Consider the following 18,117-nt stretch of genomic DNA (forward strand, 5'->3'; position numbering starts at 1 on the left):
AATAACATATACATATTTTCATCGTACAGATTTGTGTCTAAGTGGACTCGAAAATCTTAAACTATGTGTCTATGTCCAAACTTTAAACTGGTGTGAAGGTGGCCAAGGTTCTAGCATCCACTCTTGAAAGTCTTGGATAAAGTTTTGCTGCAGCCGCAAACAGGCTGAATGTACCTCTTGGAGACCGTTTACCAGTTGAGCTACCCCTTGCTATTAGAAGTCCTAATATCAGTGATTCAGTGGTGGCTTTTAGGTTGGGGTCACTATTCCTAGGAAATCAACTAACGAGGAGAGGGTGCGCGATTGTTTATATACACAGACACACAGCACATCCAATAGGCAGGCAGACGAGGTGGTACTATTAGCAAATATATCATGGAGGCCTTGACACCCGCCACTAGAGAATTGTTTAGACAAATACATAGAAGTCGATCATTAACGTATTGAACTTGCCATCCCTTAGCTTTCAGTTCATATAATATGAAGTAAACTATCAATTTGAGATTGTTTTGTCATCAATGATTAGTTCTTTCATAATTTTACGTAACCAGCTCGATCTTTTCATGTTATTTTAAAGGTGTATGAAGAAAGTAATTTATACTGCCTGTCCTTCTCATTGCCCAATTCTTTCCTTCAGTGATACACCTAATGCTCTTACGTTTCTTCTTCAATCTTCCGTCCTTTCCTTTACTTCCATACTTTTTCTTCTCTGTTCTCCAACTTCCTTTTCCATAGCTAAGTTTTCAAGGTTAAGTATACGTTAATTCTATCTAAGATTTTCTATTTCTGATCAATAAACTGTAACGATATATCTGTTTCATTGTATACAGGTTAGAATTCAAAAGCCTAACATTCTAAAGTTAATAAGAGAGGATTGAAAATGTCATCACCAAGCAAAAGAAGAGATATGGATATCATGAAACTGTGATTTTCTGTAACATCTGTTTCGTTGTTGTATTTTACTATGTTTACTATTCTGTTATAATTCTATAATCTTTGATTGGATACTTTTTGGTGCCTGTAGGATGATGACAGACTATAAAGTTGAGACGATTAATGATTCGATTAGCGATTTTTCCGTAGAGTTCAATGGCCCTGCCAACAGTGAGTCTATCTCGAATTTCATCTTTTCTTTCTCGTTTATTCAAAATTTTCAAGTTCAGGGGGAGCATAATAAATCATAAAGCATGCGTCTAATTTCTAAATACTCTCCATTGCAATCTGACGCAGTATAAAACATTAATACCAAAACAGAAATGTTTACACCTTCTAACTCTTCTGTTCACGTTTAGTTCAATTATAATGCTCTGCATACAGGTCCATATAGCGAGGGAGTATGGCGAGTGAGGGTTGAACTGCCGGACGCTTACCCTTACAAATCTCCATCAATTTGCTTTGTCAACCGCATCTACCACCCTAACATCGACGAGATGTGAACACTTTACTCCCCTCTAAACTGTTTTACCTCTTTAGAATACTCAAATCACCTCCTATGTGTACACTGTAGGTCTGGATCGGTCTGCCTTGACGTTATCAAACAGACATGGAGCCCTATGTTTGGTAAATGCTTTCATAATACTTCACTATACAAACACATACAAATTAGGCAGCGTGATTGTTTTGACAGCAGCCTATAAAATATGCAGTATATGAACAATTTTTCCCCGTTATTTGTTTACTGCAGATCTTGTAAACATATTCGAAGTCTTTCTTCCTCAGCTCCTGCTATACCCAAATCCCTCAGATCCATTGAATGGTGAAGCTGCATTACTAATGATGAGGCAGCCAGAAGTTTATGAACAAAAGGTCAAAGGTAAAAACCAGTTTATTCTAACCTGCTAAAAATGTAGAAAATAGAAACATCTATGTAGATTGTTAGATACACTGGTTATGCACGGATAAAAGTAACACTGAAAAGTCGAGGCATAAGTTGAAGGCAACCTGAGAGGTTGTAAGCGTGGATGGTAGCAAAAGGCAAGGGGTATTTCGCAACAGAAGCAAACTCAATGAAAAAGAGTTAAAAACTTGATCGCATGACACACATTTCTAGACCAAAATTTCCTTGGCAACATGATGTAGTCACCCTCAAAGAGTAGTAGTCTATTATTAGGTCCTCACCATTGCTAAACTCACCCGTTTGCACTCTTCATCGCAATTTAACAGAATTGCATATATGCAAATGACGCACAATTATATTGTCAACAATCAGTTTCATTAACTGGTGAAGTTGGCGAGTCAATACTGCGACACAGACAGAACTTCAATCTGTTTCAACCACTAGTCCCATGACATTTACAAGAAACTCTTACTATTTGGTACCTATTGTACTACCTTCTTATGACACAGAGCATTGCACCAAGTATGCAAAGGCAAGTGACATACAAAGCGAACAAGAAGATGAATCAAGCAGTGGTGATGAAGAAGATTACAATGGGAGTGATGACGAAATGGAAATTGAAGACATCTGACATCTGACTCAATTAATGGATGCTGCACTATGTTAATGTAAATAACACTTGTAAACAATTGTTTCTATTTCCCTCCTACCAAAACAGTGTAGAGAAGTGTAAAATATTATCTCAATTCTCAGACAAGAAATTCTAACAGAATTGGATGGTCTACAGCTACTTGTTATACAGGTAGATGATAGAGAAAACAAAGAATCCTGCCATCTGCAATCAGAAAGGCAGTACTCAATTTAGAATTTTATCTTAATAGCATAGTACAAACAAACAGGAGGCCATGAGGGAAGGGGACGGGTACTTACTGTAGAAAATGACGCTCCATAATATGGAAAAGCTGCTGTTAAAAACCTCTCGTATTCATTGTGTCTGAAGGGCCGCACAGGAATCTGGAAAGTTCGAATATTTGAACAAAACAAGAATACCTCAGTGGTGAAAATTAATTAATGAAACTCGCAAAAGTCCTATACACCGTCTTCAACCCATACATATACTAGTCCTTATGACTGCCATAGAGGACAGTTAGGAAATCTAGCCCAGCTTGCGTATGAAGAATCCCTAGCGTCGATTTTATAAAGCGGTTTAAATATTTCTTATTCCTACAATCATACCCTGAGAACCAAAGATTTCGTTCAACATACCTGCTTTGCAAGAGACAAACTTGTGTAGCCAAGCTTATGGTACTCAACCTTGAATTGGAAGACACCATAAACATCCGGAACCTTGAATGATGTATAATATAGACCCTGCAAAGATAGGTGCATACGAAGATCAACTTTCATATAGACAAAGCTGGAAAACGTCCAAGTGAAACTAGGCTACAAACATCATACCTTCTTGTCAGTTGCTAAAGTTTTCAACACATAGGGGCTCATCATATAAAATTGGATTTGAACGTCATCAGAGACGTAAGGTTCCCAGCTTGTTCCAGACCACTCATAAATTTCGACAGAGTATTCCTTCAATCAAAATTCAAGTTGTAAGTACTTTTCTTTTGCAAATTTTGATATGTATTAAATGGTGGGCAGAAAAATTTACCAAGTCATCAGTGATCCTATACATTGAAGGTTCAACCGTTTCTCCAACTTTGTTGTGTCTAACATTAACCGCCTACAATGCCAAAGCACGTCTGTTATTTGGATCAATACTATATGATAACTAGACTAACTATAATCAGGTGTAATATTGAATTAGAACTTTAAGTAACTGATCATCAAAGCCTTTAACATCTCCTTTTTCTGGACAATGGACAGTATTCTTATCATTGACAGACAAACGTCAAAATAGAAAGTTATCCAACCAAAAACGGTTTTGATGCATCACCTTGAGATGGCCTCTTTCGTTGAAGACCCATCTACTGAGCTCAGTGGTGAACTGCTCATTCCCAGATCTCAGGTACCTGTCATCAAAAGTAGGTTTTCCCATCAATTCCTCGCTGCACAAAAATGACTTTCGACGGAATACCTTTCTTGGTTCCTCTTTTTTATGGAAACAGAGGTCTTTCTAGTGAATCAAGGGCTCACATGCATTAAGAGTATAAGCTAGAGACGTTATGGCTACCCAACTGATCAATACTGGACAGGTACTAAAACTAGTACATCGTGAATATAGGTTTACCTGCTTCAGTAATCGAATGGACAAAAAAAATCAAGAAATGAAGGTCTATATAACTATGTGAAAACTGTAATTCTAAACCAACAAAAAATAGAAAACAATCAGAAAGGCCTTCACCATGGAAATGTTGGTTGAAGTGTTTTTAAAACTCTATGTAGAAAAGTTTTTATTTGTTTGAACATAAAATATCTCTACTTTTACTTGTAAAATCTATGAAGAAAAGTTTTCAAAACAAAAGGTATGACGTGTTGTGCAGTTTGGAAATGAGAACAAACTACAAAGGGGAGGATAGTTCAGCTTGGAAGTACACATCTCAATCAGCCAAAAGTTAGATGATAATACCCACTCGGCTTCACAAATGGATTAGCACCCAAGCTACCCTAGAAGGCATTTGCAATATTCATCTGTGACATGGAACTATGAATTCTAAAGAGAGAACCACAATGCCCACTACATAACGCACAAACTAGCTGCTTCTTGTAAACAGAGTCTCCGGAATCCAGAAAAAAAGCTCTCTCCTCCAACCACTTACTTTCCCAACTTGACATTGTTGTCGGAATTTCAGTTTTTGGAGCACACAAATCTCGTTGACTCAAGATTTTGGCCATTAGATTAACTTTATGATAGGCCCTTCTAGGCAAACTATTTGGAGGTCCAGTGTAGATGCATTCTTTGGAAGTATATTTGGAGTCAAATGCATACAAGAGTTAAGCAATCTATCTAAAGATCTATACAGGCACAATGCTTTGAGAGTAGAGGGATGGTCACCAAATTCGAATGAAGATAAAATTTAAATTAGGGACAGTAGGTGGCTAAGGCAATAACTCTGTTAAATTTTAAAAATTTCTTTCATTCTAAAAGAGGGCAAGAGGCACTCATTACTGTAAGTGGGATGATAGCTACACCCAACAGTTTACTCTTCCAAGCAGTAAAAAACTGTAACTCTAAACCCACGAAAAATAGAAAACAAAACAAAAACATATGTGAAGATCCACTTACTTAGTTGAGCTCCCAGCCTTCTGCACACCTGATTTGAACAATCTGAATCACAAGATGAAAAAATTAATAAGGGAAATGGAACAAGCAAAGGTTACACTCTGAAACTGATTGTATCACATATAGACATACCTGTTGCTAAATAAATCTAGTGAACCAGATATCAATATACGAGCATTATTTCTTGCCTGCAATATTTTGAAATCATCAGGGCTGAAGAGTCTAAAGAAAGTACAGAGAGAGACATTTTTTATGCACAAGTTAAAAGAAAACTCTTCAAAAAATAATTTCTGAATATACCACCTATATGAAATATGAAATATGGAAGTTCTGTGCAATGAAATATGAACTTACGCTATCGCTTTGATCCGTCTAAAGCCTATGTTGTCGGGCAAGACGAGGCACAAGGTTTCGGAAGCCTTTGCTACCCTCGACAGCGTAGTCTAAACAACAATTATCCACAACAAACATAGCCGTTGACGGATCTGCCTAACCAATTTGTACAACCAACATTATATGCAGTAACAGGGGAGACTGCAATCAGTTTAGAGATAGGTAGCCTCATTCCACTCAGGTAGCACAATAAGCATACAAACACAATCCCCATGCAAGACAAAACAGAAAAGTACAAAGCAAGGGGCAGACACCTTAACAAGCACGTGGAGCACTTAAGAGCCCGTACAGTGCACCTACGTAAGGTGCTTGCACGTCATTTTGCGAAGAGATCATCGAAAACCAAATGCAACATAACCTTGCAATTTGCGAAGTGCCATTTCCCATCACAAATTTTGCAATGTCAAATGCAAATCGGCTGTTTTGAGGAAAGTATTTTTTTTTTTTCATGTTAGTATGGCATTGGCGACAAAACTGTGCCACTCGTGACTGCAACGGTCATCTTTCAGAAAAACAATGCAATGCAATGCAGCATATCCCTATGTGAAAGTACTTGCATATCTATCAGTATGGCACTGACGGTAGGAACCGTGTTGTTCATGCGTACAATTGTTAAATTGCCAGAATGTTTATCCTAAAAGTTACATACTGAATTCATTTATTATGTATGTAAAGTCGGTAAAACCTTTGGGTGATGATACCAGAGGTCTGGGGCTCGAACCCTGCCAGCATCAAAGAGTTACTGATCTCATTTAAAACAGGCTTGCCAACCAAAAAAAAAAAAAATCATACCATACCATACACATTTTCAATCTCTCAGTCTCTCCCGATCTCTATTCTTCTTCTACACGATATAGCCAATTGAAGGAAAATCCAGCAGAACGAAAAAAAATTACAATCAGCGGAAACGAGCATCATTGCAACGCGTGAACCATTTTAAGCACACCCTGATGACTTAGTTCGGTGTTTGGGACCATGAGTGTATGAAAGTTTTAATATATGTGTAGGATCCAAGCATAGACTCAAGGAGTAATATCCCGCCTTGAACAAATTCAGTAGCTTACTTTCTACTATTGATAGATTGCAAAATCTGAGAAACTTTTCAAGATCGGGCAAATTCTTTGCAAAGAGCACGTTCATGTAAGGAGGTTCATTCACTTCTGATCATCATTGGGGTAAAATAGGGGGACGCCTAATGCGTGTGCACCCTTGGGCTTGACTTGACCATGACTCAATGTCCACATCAGACTGACTAATTTACACATCAGACTGATGTAAAGAGGTTCATTCACTTCCAATCATTGTTGGGCTAAAATAAGGGGACGCCTAATGCATGTGCACCCTTGGGCTTGACTTGACTCAATGTCCACATCAGACTGACTAATTTTCCTCATGTGTAAGGCTGAGAAAATCACAGTAAAAATTCCTCGTGATCAACAAAACCATGTGAGCACAAGCACAAAACTACCAATATGATTATCTCTATCCATATATGATTACAATGGATGGAGCCCATTGTCCACTTAACTATGAGAGGTAATGTGTTATGGGCACCCATGTGTTATATAGAAATCTAACGAAAAAAAGGAGGAAAAAAAAATCATGTGAGGTATAATTATCTCTATTTCCTTATCTTACCATATAAGATTGTTGTGGATGGAGCCCATTGTCCACTTAACTATAGAAGATAGGTAAGTAGGTTCATGTACAATTTTACCAAAAAAAAAAAGCTATCTACTCACTACAAAATTACAAACAATGAATGTAAGGAAAGTGCCCATAGTAACCAAAACAACGGATCTTCTTAATCCCAATTATAACCAGAAGGGGTGCCACATTTTTATCCGAAATTCCAATTTTTCCAAAACCTAATCCGACATTTTTCCGAATTTGACACTGATATTTGTGTGCCAATATCCAAATTTTCCACAGAATTAATCAGGTCGGAATTGGAATCGGATGAGTTTTCATTATCTGATTCAATCCGATTTCCGATTTTTCATGATATCATGTGGACTTATAAATTGCAACATATACACATTGACTCTAAGTTTTTAACCTTCCATTTCATATATTAACACTAAATCATAACCCCTCTTGTTAAGCTTGTCCATCGTGAATTCTGTGAAAAGTGGAGTGTGGCAATCCAACAAATGAAAGCTCTATCGGAAGGAATGGAGGAAATCCACACCTTGTGGTGCACTGTCAGTTGATTCATCACCACATGAGGGTAAGTCCAAACAATGCTTGACTAATTTTCTCATATGTAAGCTGGGAAAATCACCACAAAAATTATTCGTAGTCAAAAAAACATCCAAGGACTAGTGCAAAACTAACAACGTGGTTATTTATATTCCCCTATCCTACCCCCTTTATTGGCTAGGTGTAACTTGTGCATACTTATTAGCAAATTTGATAAGAGTGTATTGAATACAACCGCTTTATAACTAAAAGAATGTATTCCATGTGTTTCATTAGCATATTGCTTAACAAATAACAAATTGTTTATACTCTTCCAATCCAAACCTTCTACCTTGAGATAGCACATTCAGGAAAAATACTTATTTAACGTTCTTGTACTTTCTCACACATAAACCAATTAATATTATATGAATAGTTGACATTATCCGACTGACCTAGGGAGGTATCTTGCGCTAGGTGGGGTAAATAAGAGTCCTGTTTGCCGTCTCATGTCCGCCTGCTCTCATTTTCATCTCAAATTACAGTGGCAATCTCCTCCCAGTTTTTCTTCATTTCAATTTACGCGTATCTCACTTAATCAATCTCCTCTCCACTAATCTCTTCCTTCTTCTCCCAAAACAACCTTATTTATGTTTTCGTATAATTTTATCTCCATTAATAATATTACCACGATGCCTAGCAATCGATTCTCGTCGCTGAACGCCGGAGTGCAATCCTTGAATTAGGTTCTTTCTTTCTCGTGTGTTCTGTGTTTCCACAATTTCCTTTGACTTTTTAGTTTTCCAGCTCTACTCTAATAACTGAAATTCCTTCTCCATGTAACTCCTATTGTTTTATTTTATTATTTTTTTTTTCTTTCAGGTTTTTCTTCTCTTACAACTGTAATTGATTTTTCCAATCTTTGCAGCAAAGCAAGACGTCCATCCATTGTGACAGATTGTGCATTCCTAAACGACCAACATTATTTTGGTCTGTATTTCCCTTTCTATTTGCAATTTCTGGGTGTTTCTGTGTTGATATGAAGAAAGTTTATTTAAAAAAATGGGTAGAAAGAATCTCGACTCGTAGATATTCTATGTTAGGGATTAACATCCTACTACACATCACGCAAAACTTGAGCAACCTTCGACGCTTCAAATTGAATATCAAATCAAATGAATACGACAACCTCTAGGGGTTGTTTAGTGAACTCGCATATTCAGGATCATAATATTGTACACTGATAATACTTTGTGTTGAACAGTAAACAATATGAAGAGGAAGTTTACTAGCACTGAAAAAAGAAAGTGGATATGAAGAACTTGAAATCATCCATCAGTCGAAAGAGACATTGACAGTTTCATAGTTAGTCAAGTAATGGAATTACTATTCTATTAGACAATGCAACACAGAACAGATAATGTTGAGATCTAAAATTAAAGAATCACAGACCCATTTTACACTTTGAACTAATTCATCCATAGTTTCTGTTAAGTTGTAGTGAGTTATGACGCAACGTGTTGTGTTAAAATTAGAAACTTGCTCTGCTATGAATGGTTTTAAACTCTTTTCAGCAGCAGCAATATAGTTCTGCTCCGTCATGGCATTTGATCATGAGCATGGTAATGGTAAGTATTAAGTTGTATCCCTAATCAATTGACAGTCACAAATCTTTGGACCATTTGTGCCATACGTAAATACCCTATCGTTACAGGTGGACTTTACTAGAGGTATCAAATTGCAATTGATATAGACCAAGTTTAATGAATTATTTCAGGTGATAATTATCATAGCCTTAGCTGATAATGCACTCTCAGACATATCAATTATTCGAGTAACAAATTAAGTTTGTCGATGGACCATAGTAGACTGCATACCAGAGCCAAGTTCAACATTCACCACACAAGCCACACAAAGAGGGGAAATTGTCAGATAGTGTACTGGTAGTTCCCAACTCCATTGACTTTCAAGTTTCTTAGAATCTTGAGGTAATAGAAACTTGAAGGTCTTTCAGTTAATAGTCACAAAACCACGAGCCGATAAATGGCATTCATAAAAAGGTTGGTGAAAAGATAATCACAGTTTTCAAAATATAACGCAGATTCAGAAGATAAATGTTGACAATTCAAACAATCAAAAAACATTGTATATATGAACCATAGAGAGATATGTACCTGCACAACTGAAACCAAAGAAATTCTAGATCCCGTGAGTGATGGAGGACTAGACAATTTGCTCTCTGGATTAGCAGAATATGCCCAAGGAGAAGCAGATAGAACTTTCAAAACCTACAAAAAAAAAAACCACATAAGAAATCAAAGCAAACAAAAGACTAGTTAAAAAAAACACTCGGTAATGACATCTTACTTGGCTATTGACAGGATTCAATGCATGACCAATCCCTTTAAATAATACAGGCGCCTCGATTTTTTCCTTCCCCAAAATGACATCAGAGTCAATAAAATCATCACTAGCAATCAACATATGATCTCCATCCGCAAAACTCCCGTGATCAATCACCACCGCCCCGGAATCCTCATCGAAATCCACACCACATTCAGTAGCAATCTCTTTAACCAAATCAGACGCTGACTCATCAACCGCAAGAATCAAATTCCTACCGGAATCAACAAACCCCAAAACAGAATTCAAATCTAGAGACCCACCAAATTTCTGAACAGTTGGAGAGAATAAAATTAAGCCGTCGTATAAATACTCTCCGTGTTGAGATAATTTGAGATTAGAATCAGTGGCGAGATGGAAATCGAGGTGGTAGTTACGGTTTTTGAGGGAGGTGAAGTATAGGGAGTGGGAGGATTTTAGGGAAAAGTCGTCTAGGAGGATTAGGACTTTTTTGGGAGAGAATGATTGGGTTAAGAATGGGAGGAGGATTAGGATTAGGAAAATAATTGAGAGGTGGTTAGACATTTTTTCTTTTTCTTTTTTTCGGTTTTAGGAAATGGTGGAGAGAAATGGATTGAAGGTTTTTTCGTTTATTAGATCACAGTGATGTGAGTCTATTGAGTATTGACTATTTCACTCTATGCTGCGTTTAATATCTGGCCGGATTGGGCCGGGCTAATACTTGAAATGCTAAGCCCAAACCCAGCCCTTAGTTCACGGAAAAATACTGCTGGTATCACCTCCAAATTTTCTTCCAAAACTTGGAATTTCATGAATAACCAACTCTAGGTGGAAGCAAATCCGGTAGTATCACCTGTCTAGCCGCATCTGTAGAAGTAAATCTGTGATTTCAGATGCGGATGCAGTGCGACAGTGGTAATGTCGTGCGCCACTACTAATGTCACCTCAATTTTTTTTTTTTGACTTTGACTAACACACCACGCCATTACTAATGTCGCACGCCATTCATACTATAGCGCAACACTATCACTATCGCGTGCTTCAACGAGAAAAAAAATGGACAAAAAATGGCCAGAATTCTACATCCATATATCTACACTCATTCCTTTTTTCATTTTACATGCACTCAACCCAAATATCCTAATCAAACAACTTAACCATTTCACATTAGTCTTCAACAAACAACATACACACATTGCCAAAAAATGGATCATGAAGTGTATGAGTTTTTTCTCCTTCAATCTTCATCTTTGTCTTCATCTTCATCTTCATCATCGTCTTCTTCTTCATCTTCTCCGGCGGAAGACTCGGTAGATAGTTGTAAAGGTGATAGTTCGGCGTACCTTACATGTGTAGAAAATTTAGAGAGAATGATGTTGTGACTGAGTTCGAATGATCGAACTGCCTACGTGTCCAGTTCTCCAGAGAACTATAATCAAGTCAGTTCGTAGTTCGTATTAGAATTTGGTGATCGAATGATCGATGGCGAATGGAGAAGATGGAGAGTGGAGAAGAAGCATCGAATCCTTCTCCCTTGTTTGAGAGTGGAAAGAAAATATATAGAATTCTCTCCCTCCTTTGGTGCTCCATTGGTTAATGACATTTAGTATTGCATTAATGCACGTATTAATGTTCATTTTGTAACCATTTGATAACTAATGACTCTTGAGATGACCAATTGTAATGATCCACTAAGTTAGTCTCAAGATATTATCAATGGTATTGACACGTGTCGCAAATATATTGATGACAATATATGTCCCTCACACAGCCCCCTCTCGTTAGGTCGTGCTTTCTTAAGAACGATCTAACGAGAGAAATAGTTTGACACGTGTCCAAGTGGAACAGTTGTGTTTTGGTTTTATATTTGTCTCGTCTCTTGGAAATGTCTAAATGGATTATTGCTCGAGAGAGCATTGGAGCTCGTGTGAGCGTTCTACTCTAGTGAGTATTTCACACTTAGTTGGTCCTAGAAGTATAAGTCCTCAACTTAGTGAAAATTTTAGCTCGAGAGAGCATTTTTGAGCTCGTGAGAGCATTCAGCTCCAGTAAGCATTCTGCTCGAGTGAGCATAGGTCAAGGGGCCACTTAGCGCTTATGTAAGTGTTTTGCTCGAGTGAGCGTAGGTCGAGGGACCTTTTATCGCTTATGTAAGTGTTCTGCTCCAGTAGGTCAAGGGACTTTTTAGCACTTATGGAAACGTTCTGCTCGAGTGAGCGTAGGTCAAGGGACCTTTTATCGCTTATGTAAGCATTCTACTCCAGTAGGTCAAAGGACATTTTAGCGCTTACGGAAGCGTTCTGCTCGAGTGAGCGTAGGTCAAGAGACCTTTTATCGCTTATGTAAACGATCTACTCCAGTAGGTAAAGGGACCTTTTAGCGCTTATATATAAAAGCGTTATGCTCGAGTGAGCGTAGGTCAAGGGACCTTTTGTGCTTAAGTAAGCATTATGCACTAAGTCAGCCCTAGAAGTATAGGTCTCCAACTAGTGAGAAGTGGTGACGCTATGTAGTGTTTGAGCTCGAGTGAGCGTTATACCCAGGTGGGCGTCGTGACCCAAGTGAGTCTGTCTGCTCTAGTGAGCATCCTGATTTGGAGATCGCAGTTGATAGCTAGCCTTGAATTGGCGTGACTGTAGCTAGCCCCAGTTTTGGAGCTTGATTGACTTGTTTAGATGACAATGACTAGCCCCAGTTCGGAGATGGCTATAGCTAGCCCCCAGCTTGATTGATCTGCACTAGATCGAACTAATGCCAAAAGGGAATTAGAACAAACTAAATAGTAATTTCGAAAAAATCGAGCCTTGAGCTCAAATTAAAGGCTGGGTTGTATATGCGCAGATGGTTGTAGCTAACCTGGCTCGGAGTGTAATCGACCTGTTATAGATCGAGCTGTACACATAGAATTTAGTAGTATAATCGAATCAAGGTCGATAATTTAACAGAACTCTTAAATTTAGACATCAATTGGACTTTGCATAGTACGGGGTGTAAGTAACACGCGAATGGGTGCTCTTCTGGAGCTTGTGGTTCCCTTACTGTAACTTGCCGTTACATTTGAGCCCCTGGAACAGATTTAGCTGATTCATCAATCGCGTCCTTTACAAGTTTTTGAAGTTCAAATGACCTTCCCATATACAACGAGCAACTTTTGCTCTTATCCCTGCTGTAAGACATCATATATTACAGTTTATTGAAACAAGAAATCGAAACCAGTCGCTCGGTGTGTGTCTGAAGCAAGTAGGACGTCTTGGTCCACTACCTATATACAAAGTTGATGACAACAATTTTTGATCGAGCAAGTTTGACTGTAAGAAATTAATTGTAATAGCTATGTTCCAATAGTCATGAGAAGTAAAATTTATTGTAACGTCTAAGGTTAATCACATACAGGATGTATAAATTTTGGCATGCAATAACTCCAAAGTATATAACTGATAACGTCATGGAATGCTCCTTCAATTCCTGCGAAAGACTGGTAACGATTCCCCAATTGTTCAAAACATCGTTGACAGCCAGCAGTAAGGGAACAAACATGCAAACCCATTATGTTCATTCAAGGAATGAGGTCGAGTAAGGAATGAGGATCAAGTAAGAAATGAGGTCGCTCAAATGCTCAAGGCCATGAGACTTGATGTCGTTGTATCTATTAGGTCCTAACTAAAAGCAAGGAATCCAATAACTTTCATGTGATGAACATATGGAGGTCGGACTTTTATCGAACTAACAAAGAACGCATGTGATGTTGACTTCTAAGCAATTGGCCATTGGCCAATCTTGAAACTCATAGCCATTGTAAACATGCAAGTCTGATGAGGTGTTTGTTGGAGTTATCCCTCACATGAGGAGAGAAACCGACGAAGCGGGCAAACTCGACATCCGAAGTCGAGGCCGCCGCTGAGCTCCAATAACATAGAGGCGACCTTCCAAAGTGTAGCCAGCCCTCGGTGTCAGTCTTGTAGCGACTTCGCCAGAGTGGCAGCGCCAGCGCTGCCAGTCTATTTTCGTGGGCCCTTGCTACAAGATTACGCGAATTTGGTTTTGGAGATAAAACCAAAATCAAGGTTTTGGAAAACCTAACCTATGAGAACCGGACAAGTCGGAAGGATTGGAATCCGGACTAAAACAAAAGAGAACCTTTACGAGAGATACAACCCCAGAAAGAGATAAGAGTGATCTAGTAAGGTGAGAGAGAAAGAAGAGAGATTGTAATCTTCCTTCCCATTTTATTAAGAACTGGCTCTTGTGGAAGTAGGCATCATTGGCCGAACCACGGTAAATCTTTGTGTTGTGGTTTGTTGTTTAACTGCTTTACATTATTATATGTTGTTGATAGTTGTTTAGCGAGTTGGGCATGTTAGTATAAGTAGTTTGTGATATTTAGAATTCATCTGGAGTTGAAGTGTGTTCATACAAGTTATCTGTGTAGTGGGGGAACCGATTGGTATTGGTGTAATCCCCAACAAGTGGTATCAGAGCCTTGGTTAGAATAGCCTAGGGTGTTATCCGAATCTTGGTCGAGGAAGGTGTTTTTGTGAAATTCACGAGAGAAGATTTGAGGTTAAATAACTTGTAGAGATGGACCATTCCGTGAACACTCGTATGATGAGTCTGAATAGGAAGAACTACACCATCTGGAAAGCCAAGATGGAAGACTTGCTTTATTGCAAGGACTTGGCACTTCCCATTGAGAATGAGGGAGTAAAACCAGAAAAGACTGATGAGGCTGAGTGGAAAAAGCTTGACAGTAAAGCTATTGGGTACATTCGACAATGGATAGACGACAGTGTCTTTCACCATGTGGCCCAAGAGACTACGACCTTCGGGCCTATGGAAGAAACTCGAAGACCTTTATGAGAGGAAGTCGGGTGGAAACAAAGTGCTAGTCGTTAAGAAGTTTGCAGACACGAAGTACCAAGAAGGTTCTTCAATGTCTGAGCATCTTAATGAAGTACAGAATATCATCAATCAGATGCATTTGATGAAGATCAATTTGGGAGGCGAAGTTGAGGCTTTGTTTCTATTAGGCTCTCTACCCGAAAGTTGGGAGACATTAGCGGTTTCTCTACATGGAGCGACCCAAGGATGGAATTGTTACCATGGAGATGGCTACCACGTCTTTGTTGAATGAGGAGACTAGAAGGAGTGCAAGAAGCGCTCTTCTAACTCGAGAGGTCCTTTTCACGAGAAACGGGGAGAGGTCGAAGCGAGAAAACCATCTCGTTCTAGGTGATGATGAAGTAAATCTAGGGGTGAAGCTAGAACTCCTAAAGGCGAGAGAGGCAATGTTACTATTGTGCCACCAAAGGCCACCGGATATGAGTCGCAAACAACGAAGAGGGATGAGAAGAATAACCGTGTACATGAAGACATGGTGCGAGGAAAAAACACAAAGAGGAGATACTACCGCACTAGTCGGCGACCTAGTGGGAATTGTGTCGGATTGTGGTGTGTCTTTGTCTTAGTACCTCATGTCGGGGATCTGAGTGGGTGATAGATACAGGAGCATCCTATCACGTCACACCGCACAGGGGATTCTTCACTACCTACAGCTGTGGTGAATATGGTGAAGTGAGGATGGGTAACAGTGGAGTCTCGAAGATTATAGGCATTGGAGATGTTCATATAGAAACCAATGTCGGCTACACCTTGACACTCAAGGATGTAAGACATGTCCCTGACATACGGTTAAGCCTAATTTCGGCTGGGAAATTAGATGACGATGGCTTTGTAAACTCGTTTGGTAACGGGGTATGGAAACTGACCAGAGGTTCCATTGTAGCAGCCAGAGGAAAGAAAACTTGCTCTCTTTACAAAACACAGGCTAGTTTGTGTAAAGCAGAAGCGAATGCGGCAGAAGAAGAAGCTTCATCTGAACTGTGGCACAAAGATCGCGGTCACATGGGCATAAAAGGGATGGAAGTTCTTGCTAAGCAAAAGGCCATGCCGGACATTAAAGGTACACATTTAAATACATGTACTCATTGTTTGGTAGGAAAGCAAACGGGGGTGTCTTTCCAAAGATTCCGTCTCACGAAAGGACACCGTCCCTTGAACTAGTGCACACTGCAGACTTATGTGGTCCTATGAGAGTGAAGTCCCACCGGGGAGCCGTACTTCTTGACATTCATTGATGATCGTCAAGAAAGATATGGGTCTATAGTCTGAAGACCAAGGATGAAGTACTTGGCGTGTTTGAGAAATTCCACAGCATGGTGGAAAGAGAGACTGGGAAGTTGTTGAAGTGTATTCGCTCAGATAATGGGGGTGAGTACATTGGGCCATTTGAAGAGTATTGCCAGAGTCATGGGATTCGTCATGAGCAGACCGTTCCCAAGACACCGCAACAGAATGGAATAGCAGAGAGAATGAACCGTACCATTGTAGAGAGGATAAGATGCATGCTATCTCACTCTAAGCTACCTAGAAGCTACTGGGTAGAAGCAATGCGTACAGCCGTGCATGTGATCAACCTGTCACCAGCAAAGCCTCTGAATAGTGATTATCCAGAGAGAGTATGGTCAGGCAGAGATGTTGATTATGGATACTTGAGGGTATTTGGGTGCAGGGCATTTGTGCATATTCCGAAGGATGAGAGATTCAAGCTTGATGACAAAGCCAAGCAGTGCATTTTTCTGGGTTATGGAGATGAAAAGTTTGGTTACAAACTCTATGATCCGATTAACAAGAAGGTAATCCGAAGTCGAGATGTTGTGTTCCTGGAAGACCAAACCATAGCAGACTTTGAGGAGGGTGAGAAGCTACAAGCTTTCACCAATGATCTTGTTGATTCAGAACCAGAAGTTCCTACTGTGGAACGTGCAGAAGGCATTGAGAATGCAGAGAACCATGAGTTTGAAGCTCATGATGAGAATCCTATTGCTCATGATGGGATAGAACCTATTGGTATAGAAGATGCAGATGAGATGCATGAACCACCACCAGAGCAAGCAGAAGTGTATCCTCCCCGAGGCACCCGCCAGATGGGGCAAGGAGGTCCGACGGAAGGAGAATAGCTTCAACGGTATCCACCACATAATGCGCGCTACTATCGGATGGTGGAGAACCTATGTACTATCAAGAGGCACTTGAAGGTACAGACAAAGAAAAGTGGTTGAAGGCCATGCATGACGAGATGGATTCTTTGCATAAGAATCACACTTATGAGTTAGTTGAGAAACCCACAGGGAGAAAAGTTCTCAAGAATAAGTGGATATACAAAGTCAAGCATGAGGAGAACAATCCTCACCCAAGGCACAAAGCTCGCCTTGTTGTGAAGGGATTCGGTCAAAGGAAAGGGATTGACTTTGATGAGATTTTCTCTCCTGTAGTGAAGATGACTTCTATCCGGGTGGTATTGGGTATGGCCGCAAGTATGAACCTAGAGGTTGAGCAACTAGATGTTAAGACAGCTTTTCTTCATGGAGACCTTGAAGAAGATGTCTACATGGACCGACCCGAGGGGTTTGAGGTCAAAGGCAAGGAGCACCTAGTATGCAAGCCGATAAAGAGCTTGTATGGGTTGAAAGCAAGCACCGAGACGGTGGTACATAAAGTTTGACTCCTTTATGGTGAAGCAAGGATACAAGAAGTCTTCTTCCGATCATTGTCGCGTTTGTTCGAGAGATTTCGGATGGAGATTTCATTGTCTTTATTCTTTGTATGTGGATGATATGTTGATAGTTGGCCCAAACATCAACAAGATATCCAATTTGAAGAAAGACTTGAGTAAGTCCTTTGAGATGAAGGATTTGGGTCAAGCAAAGCAGATACTTGGGATCGCGGATCACTCGTGACGAGAAAGAGTGGAAAGTTGTGGCTTTTCAAGAAAGCTACATTGAGAAAGGTGTTGAAGAGATTCAACATGGATCAAGCTGAAACCCGGTCGGTTGTCCGCTTGGTGGCGGTTCCGCATGACCAAAGAGATGTGTCCTAAGGGTGAGCATGAGCAGAGTCGGATGGAAAAGATTCCTTATGCATCCGCGATGGGCGTTTGATGTATGCCATGGTGTGTACTAGACCGGATATTGCTTTCGCCGTTGGGGTGGTAAGCAGATTTCTGTCAAATCCGGGTAAAGAACATTGGGAAGGTGCTAAGTGGATATTG

At 39.6% G+C, this 18,117-nt stretch overlaps 2 protein-coding genes across 4 annotated transcripts; one reads left to right on the forward strand and one right to left on the reverse strand.

The window, feature by feature from the left end:
• The first annotated feature begins 337 nt into the window (after positions 1–337).
• Positions 338–2,623, forward strand: LOC147514564 (ubiquitin-conjugating enzyme E2 5-like). 3 transcript variants are annotated; one of them, XM_086584011.1, is made up of 8 exons: positions 641–659; positions 702–748; positions 831–924; positions 1,025–1,104; positions 1,318–1,432; positions 1,508–1,560; positions 1,685–1,813; positions 2,347–2,623. In XM_086584011.1, the coding sequence occupies exons 3-8, from the start codon at positions 881–883 to the stop codon at positions 2,466–2,468; spliced, it is 543 nt and encodes a 180-aa protein (XP_086440137.1). In that variant the 5' UTR covers positions 641–659; positions 702–748; positions 831–880; the 3' UTR covers positions 2,469–2,623. The 3 variants fall into 3 exon arrangements, with proteins under 3 accessions (XP_086440148.1, XP_086440131.1, XP_086440137.1); XM_086584022.1 differs by having other exon boundaries at positions 338–753; positions 836–924; XM_086584005.1 differs by having other exon boundaries at positions 615–748.
• LOC147514565 (dolichyl-diphosphooligosaccharide--protein glycosyltransferase 48 kDa subunit-like) lies at positions 2,473–10,670 on the reverse strand. Its single transcript, XM_086583997.1, has 10 exons — positions 10,014–10,670; positions 9,821–9,934; positions 5,205–5,260; positions 5,076–5,117; positions 3,786–3,861; positions 3,501–3,572; positions 3,296–3,421; positions 3,104–3,208; positions 2,768–2,851; positions 2,473–2,672 (listed from the first exon to the last, which is right to left on the reverse strand). The coding sequence occupies exons 1-10, from the start codon at positions 10,572–10,574 to the stop codon at positions 2,625–2,627; spliced, it is 1,284 nt and encodes a 427-aa protein (XP_086440123.1). The 5' UTR covers positions 10,575–10,670; the 3' UTR covers positions 2,473–2,624.
• Positions 10,671–18,117: the final 7,447 nt, after the last annotated feature.

This window comes from Coptis chinensis, chromosome 2 (genome assembly GCF_015680905.1).
Source record: "Coptis chinensis isolate HL-2020 chromosome 2, ASM1568090v1, whole genome shotgun sequence".
Lineage (NCBI taxonomy): Eukaryota > Viridiplantae > Streptophyta > Magnoliopsida > Ranunculales > Ranunculaceae > Coptis > Coptis chinensis.